General features: G+C 39.5%; 2 protein-coding genes across 2 annotated transcripts in view; one reads left to right on the top strand and one right to left on the bottom strand.

Moving 5' to 3' along the window:
* Positions 1-17,422, top strand: part of LOC108599557 (FH2 domain-containing protein 1) — a 33,223-nt gene that overhangs the window by 11,575 nt on the left and 4,226 nt on the right. Inside the window, exons 2-7 of the mRNA XM_017986451.2 lie at positions 5,339-5,719; positions 5,777-5,951; positions 9,729-9,762; positions 14,321-14,456; positions 15,650-16,641; positions 16,695-17,045. Of these exons, the coding sequence (XP_017841940.1) occupies positions 5,537-5,719; positions 5,777-5,951; positions 9,729-9,762; positions 14,321-14,456; positions 15,650-16,641; positions 16,695-17,045 (1,871 nt within the window). The 5' untranslated portion in view covers positions 5,339-5,536. The remainder of the gene's footprint in view (positions 1-5,338; positions 5,720-5,776; positions 5,952-9,728; positions 9,763-14,320; positions 14,457-15,649; positions 16,642-16,694; positions 17,046-17,422) is intronic.
* On the bottom strand, positions 11,513-13,260 carry LOC108599562 (vacuolar protein sorting-associated protein 26). Its single transcript, XM_017986458.1, has one exon. It carries the CDS (start codon positions 13,132-13,134, stop codon positions 11,701-11,703), a length of 1,434 nt encoding a protein of 477 aa, XP_017841947.1. The 5' UTR covers positions 13,135-13,260; the 3' UTR covers positions 11,513-11,700.

Raw genomic sequence — 17,422 nt, 5'->3', positions numbered from 1 at the left:
CCATAAATTATACGCCAATTGATGTAGCCCTATTTATTTGATAGACATAAATTTCCAAAAAAAAGAAGAAGCAATAAACAATAAATTATTAAATATGTGTGTAATAAATTGAAGTGCAAGCTGCTTTGTTTTAGCTGTTGTAATATTTATGTTAAAATTACAAAATACGCATACAAATTGTGATATTCGTATATGTATATTTTATAAGAATTTTATTTTAGCTGCTTCAATTTAATAATTATTTCTTTTAAGTATCAAATGTGCTATTTATTTTATAATTTTTTATAACTATTTTATATATTTTAATACATTTATTTCTAATATTTTTGCTTAATGAATGAGTAAGCCACAGCTTGAATTTAGTTATTACTTTATTTATAGTTAATGTTCAAAAAAACATTATGTATACAAAAATATTTTAAAGCTTTTACTAAATTGAAGCATAAATTAAACTGTTGTACGTTAATTATAATTTAAAAATAAATGCATTTAAAATAGTTGAGTTAGTCTGTTGAAACTTTTGACTTAAACAAGCGCAAGCTCAAAAGCTGCTACTAGTGAAACTCAGCTCGCAATCTGAAACGACAATCTGCAACGCTAATGAGTCAGTTAGTCTATGGAGATAGCTACAACTTTTTATTATCTATGCCGACTTAGTTTTTCCACTTAACTTGTACAAAGTTCCCCTTAGAAGATTCACGAAATACGCAGCACGCGCTCATCTCCATTGCATTAGCCATAAACACACACATACGCATGTATGCATAACATATATATTTATATATGCTTATACTCTGGGTATAGTTGGCTAGATTTGCCTTTGGAACTGATGACTCGCCTTTGTTAGCTTTTTGTGGTTTGTGGCCACAAGCGCTGGTCAGCGGTTATTACAAATGCAAAACCTACGCGTCTTTTATATGCGCTGCTCTCTCTATCGCTCTCGCTCTGAGTGTGGGCAGTGCTTTATTTATTTTATTTAATTTTTTGTTTGTATAATTTGTGTAGTCAAATGTTCTTTGTTGATTGCAGATAACATTAAGGCAAACAATAAAATGTACAAAAGTTTGACTTGTCGATTTAAAACTTATTTTTGGCAGTTTGGACGCCCACACGGCACCAGTTCGACTGACCAGCTGTTAATTGAGGCATTAATCGCAGCTTAATGCAGTAAATGAGGCGTAGCGAATGCCACGCCCTAATTGCTCAATACTGCGGCGACCTTCAGACAATGACAATGACATGTGGACGAAGCTGCAACGTGTATCCTCAAGAAAAAACAACAACAACGTTGTGTGTGCTTTAAACTTGGCAAGCTCAAGAGCAAGTGACTGTCGCCTGAGAGAGAGACAGAGCGAGTTGGAGTTGGAGTGGGAGAGCAGTGGGGGGGCAATCGCATAAAAAAACATATAAAGGCTATAAAATGTATCCCAATTTCAAGTACGCGACAACTTGTTGTAAAGTTTTTTTTTAGCACAATGCAATATACAAAATATATCGCATTGAAAGCAACAACAACAACAACAACAATCGTTGCTGCCACATGGCGCTGTAAAGATGTTTTTACCGATTTTAGAAGTCATAAGGTCAATGCTGAGTGTGCGCCAAGCGCCAAGATCGTGTTTTGATTGGGATTCGTTGCAGTTGTTGTTGCTGTTGCTGTTGCTGGCGTCGTCTGTTGTCAAGTGTTATGACTCGTCCAAGCTGTTCGCATTAGAGTCGAAGCTGCAACACAAAGCTGACGCCTGTGTTCGCCTGTCTGTCTGTATGTCTGTCTGTCTGTCTTCGTTCCCAGACTACAAAAGCAACAAAGCGGTTTGTTATTGTTGATAAGACAACTTCAGCAACAAGTCAACAGTGAAATTAAAACGCAACTTCAGCTAGTTGTTGAAAGATTTTGATGCTATCTATCAAATAATTAATTGCTTTTAATTAATGCAACTATGCTGTTGATTTTCGAAATTAATGCGATTACCATATTTGCTTTACTAGCAATAAATAATGCATTAAATAAAATGCTGCTAATTTTCTTAATATAAAATAAATTAGTTGTTAGTAAGAGCGCACAATAAATTAAACATTAAATAATATAAAAACATTTAAAATGCTTTTAAGTAATTAAACTATGCCCCAATTCAATACTTTCTTTATATAATATGTATATAAATAAAAGACTGCATTAAATATTTCAGTAAATTAAACATACATTTAAAAATGACTTTTAATTAATGCAACTATGCAGTTAATTTTCTTTATATAATATGCTATATAATATGCTTAAATACCAATTTAAAGAGCCCAAGAAATATTTCAATTAATACATTCAAATAAAATGTCTTGATTGTTTCCTACGAACAATTTAGCCAAAGTGCAATTTGTTTAATAGTCGCTGATTGGGCGACATATCTAAATGTTAATGCGCAGCGTCGTAAAAAATGCATATAATAATAAAAAATTGTTGAAAAAACTTTTGTTGGCAGCAGCAGCAGCAGCAGCAGACTTGAGACTTGAGACACACCCATAAAAAATGCATAGAAATGAAAATGGGCGACGGCTGGCTTTGAAGCTTTGAAGAGGCAGCTACCGCTACCATTTGCTACAATTGGCTACAGGTGGTGGTGGTAACAATAACAAATAAAATATATGTATGCGACCTTGCGCCTATTTACATTCATGTTACTAAAGCTGCTGAGCTGTGGTACGTGGCGTATGCTTGATTTGTGAACGCGCCCTAACAGATTTAGAGGCACTTCGCATGCACTTTGCACAACATTTAATCACATTAAGCAGCTGACAAACGCGCCATGAATTTGTTAAACAGCCAAAGCATAATTTATGCAACATTCATTTATTAAAATATCGCCAGACATTGAACAAACGCTTGTTGAAAAGCTGACAAAAAAAATGAGAAAAAAAATGTAGTTTTGAAATTTTTGAATTATTACTTGCACTTTAACTTGGCTGCGAGCGAGGCAATGACGCTTAAAATATTTTACAATCACAGCCGCTGCCGCTGCCGCTGCTTGGGCATGTGGTTGACATTTCATAGACAAAGACAGCGACGGCAACGGCAACGACGTGGAGTTGGAGCTCTGGAGCTGGAGACGGCGACATCGAGTCGCCACCTGTCTGCAGCGGCAGTTGTGGCAACAACAACAACAACAACATCAATATGACAAAGCCATTTGCGCCTGTCAACGCCCCGCAATTGTCTCCAGTTAGGCTTTATGCCAAGATAAATGAGTCGAGGCTAAAGCAGCAAATCCAACTCGACATGGCAAATAAAGAGACCCAAAAAATAAAAAATAAATAAATACAAAATCCACCGACAAAAGATCGTTTGCACCTTTTGACAAAATTCTAATTAGCCTGGAGTTGTTGCAAGTGTCTCATGTGTGTGTGCCGAGTTCATTAACCAGTACAGTTGGTATTTGCAGTTTACGTACACAGCCAATTCCCAGGCATTTTTACTTTGCGTGCTGCCCAACTTTGTTTACAAATCAATTAAATTCGCATTTTGCATTTAGTTGTTGCTGCCCTGCTTTGCATAAAACAAATTGTCAGTCAATATATTGGCGCTATAGCCACACACACGTTCCATATCCGATGTCCGAACTAGCCGACCGAGCAGCACTTTGCGGGCCTAATGGAACCAGTTCTGGCCCGATAAGCATTTAATTTATCGATCTATCAGTTGACATACTCAGCTATATACACACACCTATACTACATAGCGATCAAATTGTGCGGGTGCTGTTAATCAGTTCAACAGGTTTATTACACTAGCCAACAAAGTTTGGGGCTTGGCATAATAATTATTATGAAAACTTTCAGCAAATGTCGCGCTACTTGATAATATAAATATTTAAAATATTTGTAAATTTACTACATTCAAATTTAGCAACATCTCCAATTTATTTGATTTTGAAACAATTTTCAAATTAGCAGAAGTACATTCATGTTTTTTTTTATTTATATATTTAATGTCAACTATGAACAGTCGACGATAAAAGAAAAAGAATACATAAATTATTTAAAATTAAATTTAAAAGTATTTAAAATTATGTTTGTTTTTAAATTTGATAAACTTATAGATTTTAATTCGCATTATTACAGAATTTTTATTCAAAACTTTAACAAACTCTATGAAATTGTAATAAGAAGCAATGAGATTTTGTTTTAGATATTAATCAATTGAAATGCAATTTTAAATTAATCTAACTAAAGTTATGTATATTTTTTCAGAGAACAGATAATAACTAAGAAATTGTAAGATCAAATTTTGACTATTTTTTCTATATTAGTTGCTTATATATAATGCTTACTGTATATTTGAAGGTACCAGACCCCACCTTTCAAGCTCAGTGTAGCTTAAGTTTTCATAAGAATTTTAATTTTGAAATAAATGAAATAAATGCCAAAGAATATGTCATAAAATACATGTTGCAAATTTGTTTATTTTAGCGAACTTGTTTGCTGAATCTTAAATGGACTTAAATGTATATGCGTCATATCGATTCATGCGAATGGGAATGGGAAATGTTTTATGCCAAGCACTTGCTCTATCGGGCAGCCATATCTAAAGGATGTCAACTTATAAGATCTGTCCATTTATTTTATGTGATTTCATTAGCGCTGCGTCTGATAAACGTCAAATGTCTCTCAGCCCAGCGCTTTATAAAGTCAACAACAATAGCAATAACAATAACAATACAATGAGCATTTAGCGCAAATAACAAATTATAATTTCAAATAACGCAAAGTGCCACTTGAGAGATCGCAGCGCTTAACAGAAATGTTAAGCATTTTATCGGCCTTTTTAGTGTCGTGTATAGTTTTGTTCTGAGTATAAAAAAATCACTAAATAATATAATATAACATATTTAATATGCGCGCAATCTAAACGCGCTGCTTTGTCGGCTTGACTGTGAACTTAACGAAAAATGTTGTTGTTGTTGTTGTTGCTGTTTCAAACTAATCGAAAGCGTTGAATGTTTTAAGTGTAAACAAATTAACAAGATCATTTTGGCGTAATTGCTTGGAGGCGTTACCCGACTTAGATTGAGAAACAGTTGGATCGGTCGGTCAGCTGGCTTTGATCTTGGAGCGCTGTGACCGTCACAGAGACTGCAGCAGCGCCCTCTGGCGAGCCAAAAACGAATTGAATTTATGGCTAAAGTAGAACACAGCGACGAAGTCAGAGTCAAGCCACATAAATTAATTAAGAAACGTGCCATGAACCGCATTTAAATTAGACGAAATATTGGGTAGGGGGTTTCACTTTAGGGTGCAATTGTTTATTTGATTTTTCATGGGCAAACGCTTTTTCCATATCTTACAGATTCAGATTGAGTGCACCCGAGCGGCGTGTGCGGCATGACGGCGGCTACTTAGACATGCAATGCAACAAGCAGCGCTCTACCAAGAATTCACCAAGAGCTAAGCCCTAAAATAAAAGCAAAGCAAAGCAAATCAATCGATCGAGCACGATCGAAGCTCTCACACTCGAGTATATATAACTAACTAGACGCTATACAAAATGGACTCACGCATCGGCCTGGATTACATAGTCGAGAATCGTGACTACATTGCCAAGCTGGGCACGGCCCTGGACACGCAGAACGAGACGGTCAAGAAGCAGGTCTTTGAGCTGCTCGCCGCCCTCTGCAGTCACAGCAGCGATGGCTACGCCCGCGCCATTGAAACCCTCGACTTTTATAAGGTAAGAACTCACTGCCGCTCAGCTCTAGATCCAATGCATTTATTTTATATGTCGCAGAATCTCAAAGAGCAGCGCTACCGCTTCAAAATTGTCATCAATGAGCTGGAACAGACCTGCGCTGCGGAATCGCCGCCTCACAAATATCAGGCCACACTTTTATCCTTCATCAATTGTGTGATCATAGCACAACCAAATTTACAGGAGCGCATACGTATACGTAATGAATTAATAGGTAAGTCTACATACATATATCTATATAACTGATAAGCCAGTCACCATCATTAGGCCTCACCGCAAAAGTCATCAGTCGACCTCCCCAACTCTTTCGTTTGCTTTGCTGTCTTCGATTTCATACATTTGATTGATGTACCCGCTGATCCGTTGACGGCAGCGCTCAGCGCTCTGCTGCCCTTGACCATACATATATATAAATATAGTATATATATATATAGCAATTGCCCTGCCTGCGTTGCTGCTAACAACTTGTCACAGCCACGCCAATGACTTTGGCTTTGGCTTTGGCTCTGGGGGCACTCGGATAATGATAGATTCGCATTTTGCCCAATCGCCTTTGTGTGTGTGTGTGTCTCTGGCTATTAAATTAAGCCAAATTAAGTAACCTTAGCACGTGCCAGCGATTATAAGCTGCATCTTTAAAGCAAAAAATGAAAGCAATGCTGAAATATGATCTATATTAAAAATAAGCTTCAGCTTTGTTTGAATCAAAAAAACAAAGCAATATTTTAATAGATATCAGAAGTATAATAAGCTTATATTTCAGCTTTGATTTAATTAAAAAAAAAAATACAATATTTTAATAGATAACAAACTTAATTAATGGAATTTATTCAAGATTATTATTTTTGCAATTTATGCAACAATATTTAAGTATTTAGTTTAAAATATGGCAGTATTAGAAAAATTTAAAGCAAGTCTCTTATATAATATAAACTTAATAATGTCAAAGTGTATAAAAATAAGGTTAAATATAGCTTTGTTTAAATTTGTGATACTACAATACTTAAATAGATAAGAAATACTTAATAGATAGTTGGAATTTATTCAAGCTTATTTGAGTATTAAGTTTAATAGATGGAATTTATGCAAGATTATTTTAGTGCGAAACTGCGAATAGTTCTGGCTCAGCATGGGCGTAGTCAGGCTGTAATTTAGCGGGGTCAGTTTAAACTCAAAACTTTTTAATACATTTATTGAAGTACATATATGTAAATTCATAACTAGAGTTACTTAATTAATAGATTTCATAATTTTTTACACTCTTTTTGACCACGCCGCTGTATTAAATTTAATTTACTTTAATCTTATGTCTCGGTAGCATTCACATTTAGCTTTGTTTGCATATCTGTTTGGAATATCTTCATTGAGTTTTCAATAGGCTGCCATAAATAACAAATTAATTGCACAATTTGCTTAGTAACAATATTTTCAGAAATTATTTAATGTGAATTCTCAAGCATGTTGCATGTTGCTTTAGCAGCTGCTTGGCTTGGGGTGGCTTTAACAAATTGTTATTTAACTCTTTGCGCCGCTGTCGAGAGACACTTGAGAGGCTAAACAGAAACATAGACACGTAGTTAATATGTAATAAGTTTGCTGCGGCTCAGCTGCTGACAAACAAGGGGAGAGCATGCACATCCTGTACACCGAGGCGCCCCCTAGCCCCGCCCCAGAGCAAAGTTCATGAACTGCCAGAGCCAGAGCAAAGGCATGAGATGGACTGGCAGTCGTCAGCCCGCTTGACTTTGATTGAGCGCAGTTGTGCGTGAGGCGTCGTCGTCTGCGCAGGCGCAGCAGCAGTCAGAGAGAGAGAGAGAGAGCGAGGGGGCAGTGCTGTGGTGCACTTGCTACACTGAAGAGTGACTGCGCTTTTATTGTTCCTTAATTAAAATAAATTGAGCTGCGCTTTTTCAGCATTACAAGAATATTATAAAGCAGCTGGCTCAAAATCTCAACCAGTGCGCTGACAAAATGTAAGTCACGCAGTTGCAGCCACAGAAGGGGGTGTGGGGGGTTGCACCATATTCATTCGCATTCCTGAGCCGACACTTTTGACAAGCAGCGGGCCGCGTTCTGCTTTGGCTGCTGTATACAGTTTCAGTTTCAAGGCCGCTGCTGCTGCTGCTGCTGCTGCTGTGAGCTTACCAATCTTTTATTTCTTATTTTTTTCCAGGAACGCGCCCCACCCCAAGCAGCTCAATAAATATTTGCATACTATGTTCATATTTGTATTTTCTCAATTTGAAGTCTGCTAATGCCCACTTAAGTGTCCAATTATCAAGCGCTGCGTGTCTCTCTCACTCACTCTTCTATATATATTGGACTCCAGCTCTTATATATAGTATTTTTTCCATCATATCTGCTGTATGTCATCTGTCAAGTCCAACGCTGCCGGCTGTGCGGCATTCGCTGCTGATTTATGCGCCATGATTTTCCACTTTGGCACGCAAAAAAATAAATATATATATATATAACTTTTGTTCATAGTTTTGTGTGGCTGGCTATAAATTTATTTGCTTTACCGATTTTCTCAATTTCAATTGATTTATAAAGCGTCAACAGATTTACAATAAACGTATTCAACTCGATACTCTCGCCTCTCGCCTCAAATTAAATTTTTGTTTTGTCTCTAGCATGCTATTAAACAATTAGACTGTTGATTTGGGGCGTGTTGCTTAAGCATGTTGCAAATTCGCAGCCCCTAGGGCCAGACACGAAGCTCAATTGAAGCTGACACTGAGTCTTGGCTTATGCTCGATTCTCAGCAGTCGACGCTAGTCGCAGACCTCGACTTCCGAAAACTGAAACAATGTTCTCGGACAAAGAAACTTTTACACACTCAACAGAAACAGCGAAATAAACACACACACGTTTTAATTGTGCGCCTTTTATGGTTTTCAATTTCAAATAAATGAAATGACAACGAAACAAAGTCGTAAAATAAAATTATGAACGTCAAGGCGCCAAATAAGGCAAAGCCAGTGAGAGCAGCAGGGATTGATGCCAAGGGGGTGGGGGGCAGCCAGTAGATCAAATCCACTCACACACAGAAGCTACGAAAGCAACGACGACTTTCACAAAAGCTTTTTATAATTAATTTTTTTGTTGTTGTTATTTATTTACAATACGTCGTTAAATGTTTGTGCGCAAATAAAGTCAGCAGGCGAAATATGAAAAAAACAAGCTTGACCGGAAGTTGCGCTCAGCGACAAAGAGAGCGCAAGTGAGAGATCAGCATTGGGCGTACAGACAGCAGACCCAGTTCCCAATCCAACCCAGAGGTGGCACAAGCCAAAAGCTGTCATAATGACAAACTAAATTAAGTTCGCATTAGAGTCAAGTCAAGTTTGTTGCATTAAATGGAGACGACTGACAGCAGAGCTTAAGCTAAAGCTTACATTGTGGCTGGATGATCCAATCTGAAGAAAGATAAGTGAGGGTGGACTTAGTTGGGTTGGACACTTGATCGTTTAGCAAAAGCTGGAACCAACAACTTTTGCTTTGATGCCAACACTTCAAATTTAGAAATGTTTTAAGTGAATAACTTAAATTAATTCATTAATGATGCTCCTTGCTATATTTCCATGTGTTTGGGCTTAGGTACAATTATTCGCTAAAGCAAAGTTTAAACTTCTCTTGATTTGGTTAAAAGTTTGCTTAAGCCAAACAGCCATAAGCAGCTAGAATTCTATTCAGGCGCTCCTTTTAACCTTTTGATCCTTAATTAAGCTAAAGCTGCAATCTATTGATAGCTTAGATCGGCGATAAAAACAATTAAGCGACTCACAACGCTTGTTAAATCTCAAGCACGTATACTTAATTTTATGGCACTGCATTAAACGCTATTTAAAAAACTTTAAAGCGCAAATAAAATTTAATCACATGCAGATTATATGCATGTGCTACATTTAATTTAATTTGATATTATTATAACTCTGTTACAATTGTTTACTAATTTGTATGCTCTTGTTGTTTGTTTTTTCCATTGCAGGCCTTAAGTTGATGCCACTGCTGAACAACCTTAGGTGAGTTTTAAAGTTTTATTACTATTTGACAGACTATTTGATAGTTATTGCGATAAAGGCGATCAAAGTCACCCACATAGCTGAATTTTTGATGCCAGATTTGTTAAGTGAAACCCTGAAACACACCCACAGCAACAACAACAACAACAACAACAACAATGACTAACAGCGTAGTATAAATGAATAACACAAATAAGTTTTTAAACGTTTTTGCCATTTTGATGTGAATGCGCAGAGTTGTTGTTTGATTTGCATGCAGCCTTTGATTCGAAGTCGCAGCTAGACAAGATCAAGGACAAGTCGGACAGCGGTTTGGCTATTTTTTCACATGGGCATGTTATCCCACTTGCTGGCACTCGAGCGTCTAATTTGGACGCTTGTCAAACATTCATCAAAACTGAAAACGATGAGCTTGGGTTTTATGGATTTTATTTTTGTAATTCTTTGGGCTATTATGCAAATAATTTGCGCTGCTTTTTTAGGTTTCTTTTCTTTAGCTTCGCTCAAGCAATTAATTGAATATTTAATTAGTCAACAATAGGTAAATCAATTAGTTAGTTTGCCTTTTGTCTCGCTAGCTCAGTTGACAGCGCATACAAATTCGTTTAATTTTTTAAATAGTTTAGGCTCAAGCCAAGCCGAGCCAAGCAACAAAGCATAAATATTGAACAACAATTAGAATAACAAATGGGCCTACCCCGCACTCCCCTACGCACCCCTCGCAGCATCTGTGAAGCTGCCTAATTGATTGTCTCGTGTCATTTGTATCTGCGGCTTGTGTCTTGGGGCCACATTCATTGTCATATGTCAGTTGACACGCCTACCCCCGCCCCCCGTTGGGTAACACTTGCTATAGAAATTACTTAGCGCTTTGCTTCAAATTAAATGCGTAGTTTCGCGCGCGCTTTAATTTATTTTTAAATCGAAAATTCAAACGCTTTTAAACGCTTCGCTTTGATATGAGCGACACCCCTCGGGGCGTTAACAAAAAATAAACCTCTTGTTTGTTTGAATGCGGATAAATTTCACATTTATCTGCTATAAATAAACACACAAAATTCTACAAGCTTTTGATTTCGATTTTCTGTTTGGCGCTGCGTAGTTTGGTAGCCTCTTGCTAAGCGGCTTTTAATTGCTGTCGATGTTAACGAGTTCTAATCAATCTGCATCAAAAGCTGCAGACATATTAAATTACACAGATTTTAGCCAAAGATTTATATTGAGTTACCACAAAACAAAGTCAGAGAGTTATGAAAAGGGCTTGACATTTGCAAGAGTTTCTAATTATAGCTTGAAGTAGAAAAATTCATCATAGCAAGCAGGATCTAATGGCTTCATAAATTTTTAATCTCTTAAAAAAGAAAGAGTATCATTTTAAGCCTTAAGTTTTATTTAGAAACCTGCAATTGGAAATTATAGAAATTCGATAATAACTGAATGTGTAATTTCATGATAAATCGAAATCTATATGTATTTGAGTCCAGCCCTGGCTATACCAATTGTATCATAAAATTTAATTCTAGGCTACAATAAAAATAAAATAAATATCCACTTTGAATTTAGCAAATTCAAGCTCGTGAAAATCTTGCTGCATAGTTTAATAAACAAAGAGCTTAAATATTATGTTATTTCTATAGATGCTGGTTCCACTCTCACTGCTTTGTTTAGATAAAATAAGCATAAGATTAGATTAATTATAATATTTATTTAATATAAATAAGTATACAAATTCTCAATTCAAATTGGCAAGTCTCTGTGTCCTCTCGATGCTCTCGACTCTCTGCGAACTTTTTAAAATTAACACATTCTGTTAAATAGCATAACAGTGCTTGAACTTAACATGAGCTTATAAGCTAACATACTGTCATTCCGTCACACATACACACATATATGTTAATGTATTTAAATGTTAATACTAGAAATTCGTATTGCTGACGCTCAATTTGCACTCAGCGGCGCAGTCTTTGCCTTTTTGCCAGCGACAGCTGCTGCTGGCGGCGATGGCAGTAGCAGCGCCACGTCGTTGAGATGTGCACTGTGCTCCAAGTCCAATAGCAAGCCGCCAGCGGGCGATTGTAATAGAGGCGGCGGCTGCTCGCTGCTCTCAGTTGTGACGCTGACGCTGGCGCTAGGCAACGACGGTGGTGAGCTGGCTAACATAGCAACTGGAGTGGCATAAGTTATGGTTATGATTGCCGCCGCCGCGCCATCGCCCATGCCACGTTCACGTTGTTCAGTGGGGATCAGTGGTGGGGAATCAATTTGTTGCTGGCTGAATTCCTGGTTGGGACTCTCGCGCGTAAACAGACCCATCTTGGATTCGTTGGGTGCAGCGCTCTCGCTGTCGATGTTGCTGCTCATGAGCGAGTGGGCAACGGTGGGCGCAGCTGGACCGCTGACCAAATGCGGCGGCGCATGCAGCGGCACATGCTGCTGATTGGGCTGGGATTGCTGCTGCTGGGGCACATAGTAGCGCGGCTTGTCCGCCTTGCGCCAAAGCGTAATCTCTTGCTGCTTGAAGTAGCGTCGATCTTCGGTATCCATTAGCACCAGATTAAGAAAATACTTGACCGAGAACTTCTTGTTGACGTCACGCATCGTGGGCGTCAAATTGTAGCCAGCGAGGAATACGCGTATGGGAATGCTCTCGCCTCTAACTGGAGCACCATCCATGATTTCATACTTGGCAATGGTCTCGTTCTCATTGAATATATTGGGCCCGGAGCCGGTGGATTCGCGCTTAATGATTGCAATCTCCATGTGCTTGATTTTGATGCGCACCAGCAGGAAGTAGATTTTGCCAATGATTGTGTCCTTCAGATGATACTTGCTCTTGTTGTTCTCGAACTCGATGTGCAGGCAATCCTCGATGCCCACCTCCATCTTGATGGGCTGGCTCAGCTCCGGATAACTGCAGAGCGTGTGCACAGCCAAATCCACTTCACGCACAATGTCACTGATGCGTCTCACGATGGTGGCACGCAAAAAATAACGTAGCCGCACATTGGCACCCACATACACCTCGAACTGTTTCTCCACATTGGGGAAGTCAAAGGGATACGTGTTGCTATGCAAGAGATCTCCGGGGCGTGCCAGCGCCTTGGCCAGGCACTTGAACTCATGGTGATTGCCTCTGTCGTAGAACAGTTCGATTTGTCCAATGAACTCAATCTTAATGCCCTGATGCTCCAGCTTGCTGCCCGGTTTCTTCAAAATGACGTTCACCTTGCCGCACACTGTTTCGCCGTCATAGTAGAGCAGCATCTTTTCCACTTTGCCATCCTCGCACTTCACATCGGCGGTTTTTCTCTTTTGCGCACCATCGCACTCAATCTCAATGTCCGCCGATTGGCCAAAGCCCAAGAAGTTCATAATTGATTTACACTTTGCTTGCTGTTTGAATGTGCTCAGTCCACTGTGCAGTTAATGATGCTTACAATATAAATTTGTACACTTTACTATATCGTTGGATTATAAGTTAGTTCAGTGAACAAAGTCACAGCTTAAGCTTTTAAAATTGAACATTTTAAACTATGAAAAAATCGAAAACTATGTGACAGACATTGGGGATGTCGTGTCTCTAATTTGCCGTGTCGTTTCTATAGCTTCCTTATTTGCTCAGTCCTTAGTGGCAGAAACGTTTCGTGACCAAAAATAAAAGCGTTGCCAATAACAATAATAGAGCAACTGCTCCACACTCGCTCGCTCGCTCGTTGTTGTTCCAATTGTTGTTGCTGCTGCTGCAACTCTGCTGATGGAGCAATAAATGCGCGCGCAGCACGTGGCTGTGGCAAGGACAGCTGACCCCAAAGCACACAAACAACAAACAATTTATAGCTAAATAATAGAGAGACTGTCGCTCTCTTTTGCTCGCTCGCTCTCTCTCTCTCTCTGTCTCTCTGTGGCAGTGACTGCTCCGACTGGCTCCGGCTTGTCTCTGTTTAGTCTCAGTCGCGTCCTCGTTATTGTCGCTTTAGACCTCAAAATCAAATCAAACAGCAATTGCAAACGCGCAAAAAAGTGAATAATAAAAAGCCAGGACAGGCCATAAAAGGTGCAAGGACATGACACAGCAGCTGCTCATTCAACTAACGCTTATGGCTGCCACATAAAGCGGCTGCTGCTGTGCTATAAACAACGCGAGGCGTCGCGCCAGGTTGACTGCCAAGGCCCAGTCGCCAACGTGGAGTCATCAACGTCCTCAGCTGCCGCCGCCGCTGCTGCTGCTCCGTTGCTTCGTCGCCGCAGCTTTTGTTGTTCGCTGTCACGTTACAGCGGCGCCGCCTTGCAACTAGTGCAGCATCTGCAGTGAGTCCCATTAAATTTGGCAGGCTGCTAAGGTTACTCAATGTCAGCTGCCGCCCTTTGTAGCTGTTGCTTGCTCAAGCTGCCACATAAATCAAGTTCCAATTAATCCACAGCTATGTTAATGTCAAGTGGCTGCTGAACAAATTGTATAATTAACTGGCATAGGAATTGCCTCGGCAATTAGCGTGTGCACATTAAGCTTAGCTAATGCATTATTCTAATATTTATTTCTTGCTTTTTGCACTTGCAGAAAAGTTGCGCAGAGTGTGAACGATATCATTTTGCAATTGGACGTATTCGTGGAGCATCAGGAATGCGACGAGGAGGCGCCCGAGGGCATCAATTTGAACTCGCATCTTGATGTATTCTATGCGATATTGCGACAGGTGAGTGAGCGAGCGAATTGGGTTCAACTGTTGAGTTGCAGTATGTAAACAATTGCGCGAGTCAAGTGCTTGTCACATGGCGTATACGTAATATTGGTTTTATATTGCAATTCAATTGCATTTGCATAAGCATTAAGTATACGCTGTGTGGGTCTGTAAGTTGGCGCTAAGCCAAGGCCGCTGCATTGCCAAGGCGCAAATGACATGCGAGTTTTTTTTTTTGGTATAAATGTCAAAATTTAATGCGAGGTTATTGTAACCTAATCGAAATGGCGACATCTGACGGTCGAATTATCAGATGAGCTTGTTAGTTTAAGTGCCAGGATTGCGGACTCTGTGGGCGACACTCGGTATGTGTGTGTGCGTGGGCAAATAACTAAAGCGCTATTGATTTTAATCTGAGTATATTTAAACTTTAAAGAACTTGATTTTTAAGCAAGTTTAGCATTTAATTCTAATAAAATGTTAGACAACAGAACTTGAGTTTCAATTGTGATTGCTATGCAAGCTTTATATAGTTAAATAAAATTCAATTCAACTAAGCAAACATTTTATTTATTTTATATATGAATTTATTTTATATATAAATATAAAATAAATTAAATGTTGGCTTAGTGGAATTATAAATACAAATGTTTCTTATGCTACATAAAATTTACTCCAAGTAAGGCAAATAATAAATAAAAGTGATTGATCGACTAAGAGACTGTAACTCGCAATGTTAAGAAAGAGAGAAAGAGAGTTCACATAATGATCTCTTCTCTCTCTTTATGATTGCATTTTGTTTCTCTAATCACAGCTTTACCATCTGCAAGTTTTAAAAAAAAGTTAGTTAGTCTATTCCTTGAGCTCATTGAGTGCGCTTCGCAAATAATATAAAAATAACAATTGTTCATTTTTTATTATAATAATTGTAAATACAGTTTAAATAATTTACTTTGCGCTAACATATTAACTATTATTTCAATAAATTTATATATAATGCGTTCATTTTCTTAACTTTTAGCTAAGTCTAACTTTGGTTCATTTATCGCCTTTCTATATTTTATGAAATAAAAAGCAACTTGTTTTTGTTTTTAATAAAACTTTCTGTTTATTAATTTTCTTTTATATTTATATTAGCATTTATACTTAGCTTAATATTTATATTTACTTTAATGCTTATATTAATTTTATCCATTTTTGTACTGCAGGTGGCCGACAAGCCGCAGGAGGCGCCATTTCTTAGCATCTTGCAGCATCTGCTGCGCATCGATCCGAAGGATCCGCTGATCGATGTCATCTGGGACACCACCGAGCGGCTGGTGCATCGCGCCACGCTGCTCGAGAGCACCGACGATGCGCATCGTCTGCAGCGCCAGCAGAGCACACAGAAGTTCACCTGCCCCAGTTGTCGCGCCAACGATGCCTGCAGTCCCACAAGGAAGCCCACACAGAAGCCTCCAGCGGCGCCGCCACCGCCACCAGCGCCGGCACCACCACCGCCGCCGCCACCCGCAGTCTTCATGGCCAATGGAGTGAAGCCCACAGTAACAGTCAATGGCGCACAGCCGCCTCCTCCGCCGCCGCCAGTGCCGAATGGTTCACCGCTGCCGCCGCCGCCAGCGCCGCCGTCTCTAGCGCGCCCACGCTCACCACAGCCAGAGGTGCTGGACCAGCTGCTGCCGCAGCAGAATACGCCGGCGCCCAGCATGAAGATGAAGACCATCAACTGGGGCAAGATACCACACAACAAGGTGCTGGACAACGAGAATCTCTGGCACATGCTGGCCACCATGCATCGCGATAGCTCGCACAAGGGCATTGACTTTATGGAGATGGAGACGCTGTTCTGCCAGCAGACGAGCAGCACGCAGGGATCGCCCAAGCTGGGCAAGAAGAGCGGCACGGGCGGCAACAGAGACACAATGGACAGCAAGCCGAAGAATCCGGAGATTACGCTGCTCGATGGCAAGCGCAGTCTGAACGTTAACATATTCCTCAAGCAGTTCCGCTCCAGCAATGAGCACATCATCCAGCGCATACAGCAGGGCGAGCACAAGGAGATTGGGGCGGAGCGACTGCGTGGTCTGCTCAAGATACTGCCCGAGGTGGATGAGCTGGACATGCTGAAGAGCTTCAATGGCGACAAGACGCGGCTGGGCAATGCCGAAAAGTTTCTGCTGCAGCTGCTCGAGGTGCCCAAGTAAGTAAATCCCGAAACTCTAAAATTGCTTCTACTAATTTTGGTTCCAACAGATACAAGCTGCGTATTGAGAGCATGTTGCTCAAGGAGGAGTTTGCAGCGAATGTCGCCTCACTGGAGTCCTGCATCAATGCTGTGCTCTATGCCAGCGACGATCTGCTGAGCAACAAGCCGCTCCAGGAGGTGCTCTACATGGTCATTGTGGCCGGCAATTTCCTCAACTCGGGCGGCTATGCGGGCAATGCAGCGGGCGTCAAGTTGGCATCGCTACAAAAGCTCACGGACATCAGAGCCAACAAGCCGGGCATGAATCTGCTGCACTTTGTGGCCCTGCAGGCGGAGCGCCGCAATCCGGAGCTGCTCAAGTTCCCCACGCAGTTCAGCACGCTCGAAAATGCCAGCAAGTGAGTTCACTTTATCTTTTAAATATAAAATATTAAAATATTAAAAAATTATATTTGCAAATTAATAATGTACATAAACTTTCTATGGTTTAAGAGCTGATTTTAAGACCAAGAAGATTTTATAGATTTTGATTATTTTATAATGGGAATTTAGTTTAAATATATTTAGTTTAATTTCAAGAATCAAAATTTTGTATTTAAACAATTTGAAAGCTCAAATAAGGTTTTCTTGCTTTTTTTCAAAACTACATAAATATTTAAAAATTTATTTAAATTCATATTTACCTATAGTAATATTTATGCATAGTAAATGGAGTTCATTATGCCCAATAATTTAAAAGATCTGTTGTATCCTCCTTTATGAACTATAGTTCTGC

This window comes from Drosophila busckii, chromosome 3L, assembly GCF_011750605.1.
Source record: "Drosophila busckii strain San Diego stock center, stock number 13000-0081.31 chromosome 3L, ASM1175060v1, whole genome shotgun sequence".
NCBI lineage: Eukaryota > Metazoa > Arthropoda > Insecta > Diptera > Drosophilidae > Drosophila > Drosophila busckii.
Note: the sequence above shows the minus strand (reverse complement) of the source record. Positions and strands in the feature narration are given on the sequence as shown.